Here is a 506-nt window from a genome sequence, read left to right as displayed (position 1 = left end):
TGTGTGTGAGAAGTGTGTGTGAGAAGTGTGTGTGAGAAGTGTGTGTGTGAGAAGTGTGTGTGTGAGGTGTGTGTGTGAGAAGTGTGTGCGGCCACGGCCGTAAGAGTCTCAGAGTGTGTGAGGGCTCATGTGTCATGGAGGCTCCACGGGGGTGAGGGGGACTCCTAATATTTCTTTCCTGGGACGAACTCCTTTGCCTCAGGGTTCAACATGCTCTTCCTCTGTGGAAAGAGAAAAAAAATAAAAACTTTAAAACAAACTCTTTTACCCCAAACAGACAGATTTATTTAAAAAAAACATTTAAACATTTTTTCCTGCAGAAATTGTAGCTTGAAGCTAGCTGAAAGATTTCACCAGAAACTGTTTGTAACAGTTTAATTTTATCAGTTCAATGTATTCTCCATTTAGCATCGCTACGTTTGCTAAATGTGAAGCCATAAACAAAAGCTAAAAATTGGCTACACTGCAGCTAAAGGCTAAAAATTGGCTACACTGCAGCTAAAGGC

The 506-nt window shown here is 41.3% G+C and overlaps 1 protein-coding gene across 3 annotated transcripts in view; it reads right to left on the bottom strand.

Moving 5' to 3' along the window:
* Positions 1-66: 66 nt before the first annotated feature.
* The window catches only part of paip2b (poly(A) binding protein interacting protein 2B), an 11,482-nt gene continuing 11,042 nt past the window's right edge, over positions 67-506 (bottom strand). For all 3 annotated transcript variants that reach the window (XM_037684112.1, XM_037684127.1, XM_037684120.1), the window contains exon 4: positions 67-221. In XM_037684112.1, coding sequence (XP_037540040.1) covers positions 165-221 — 57 coding nt within the window. In that variant the 3' untranslated portion in view covers positions 67-164. The remainder of the gene's footprint in view (positions 222-506) is intronic.

The sequence above is a fragment of the Nematolebias whitei genome, chromosome 1 (assembly GCF_014905685.2).
Source record: "Nematolebias whitei isolate Nwh7 chromosome 1, NemWhi1, whole genome shotgun sequence".
NCBI classification, from domain to species: domain Eukaryota; kingdom Metazoa; phylum Chordata; class Actinopteri; order Cyprinodontiformes; family Rivulidae; genus Nematolebias; species Nematolebias whitei.
Note: the sequence above shows the minus strand (reverse complement) of the source record. Positions and strands in the feature narration are given on the sequence as shown.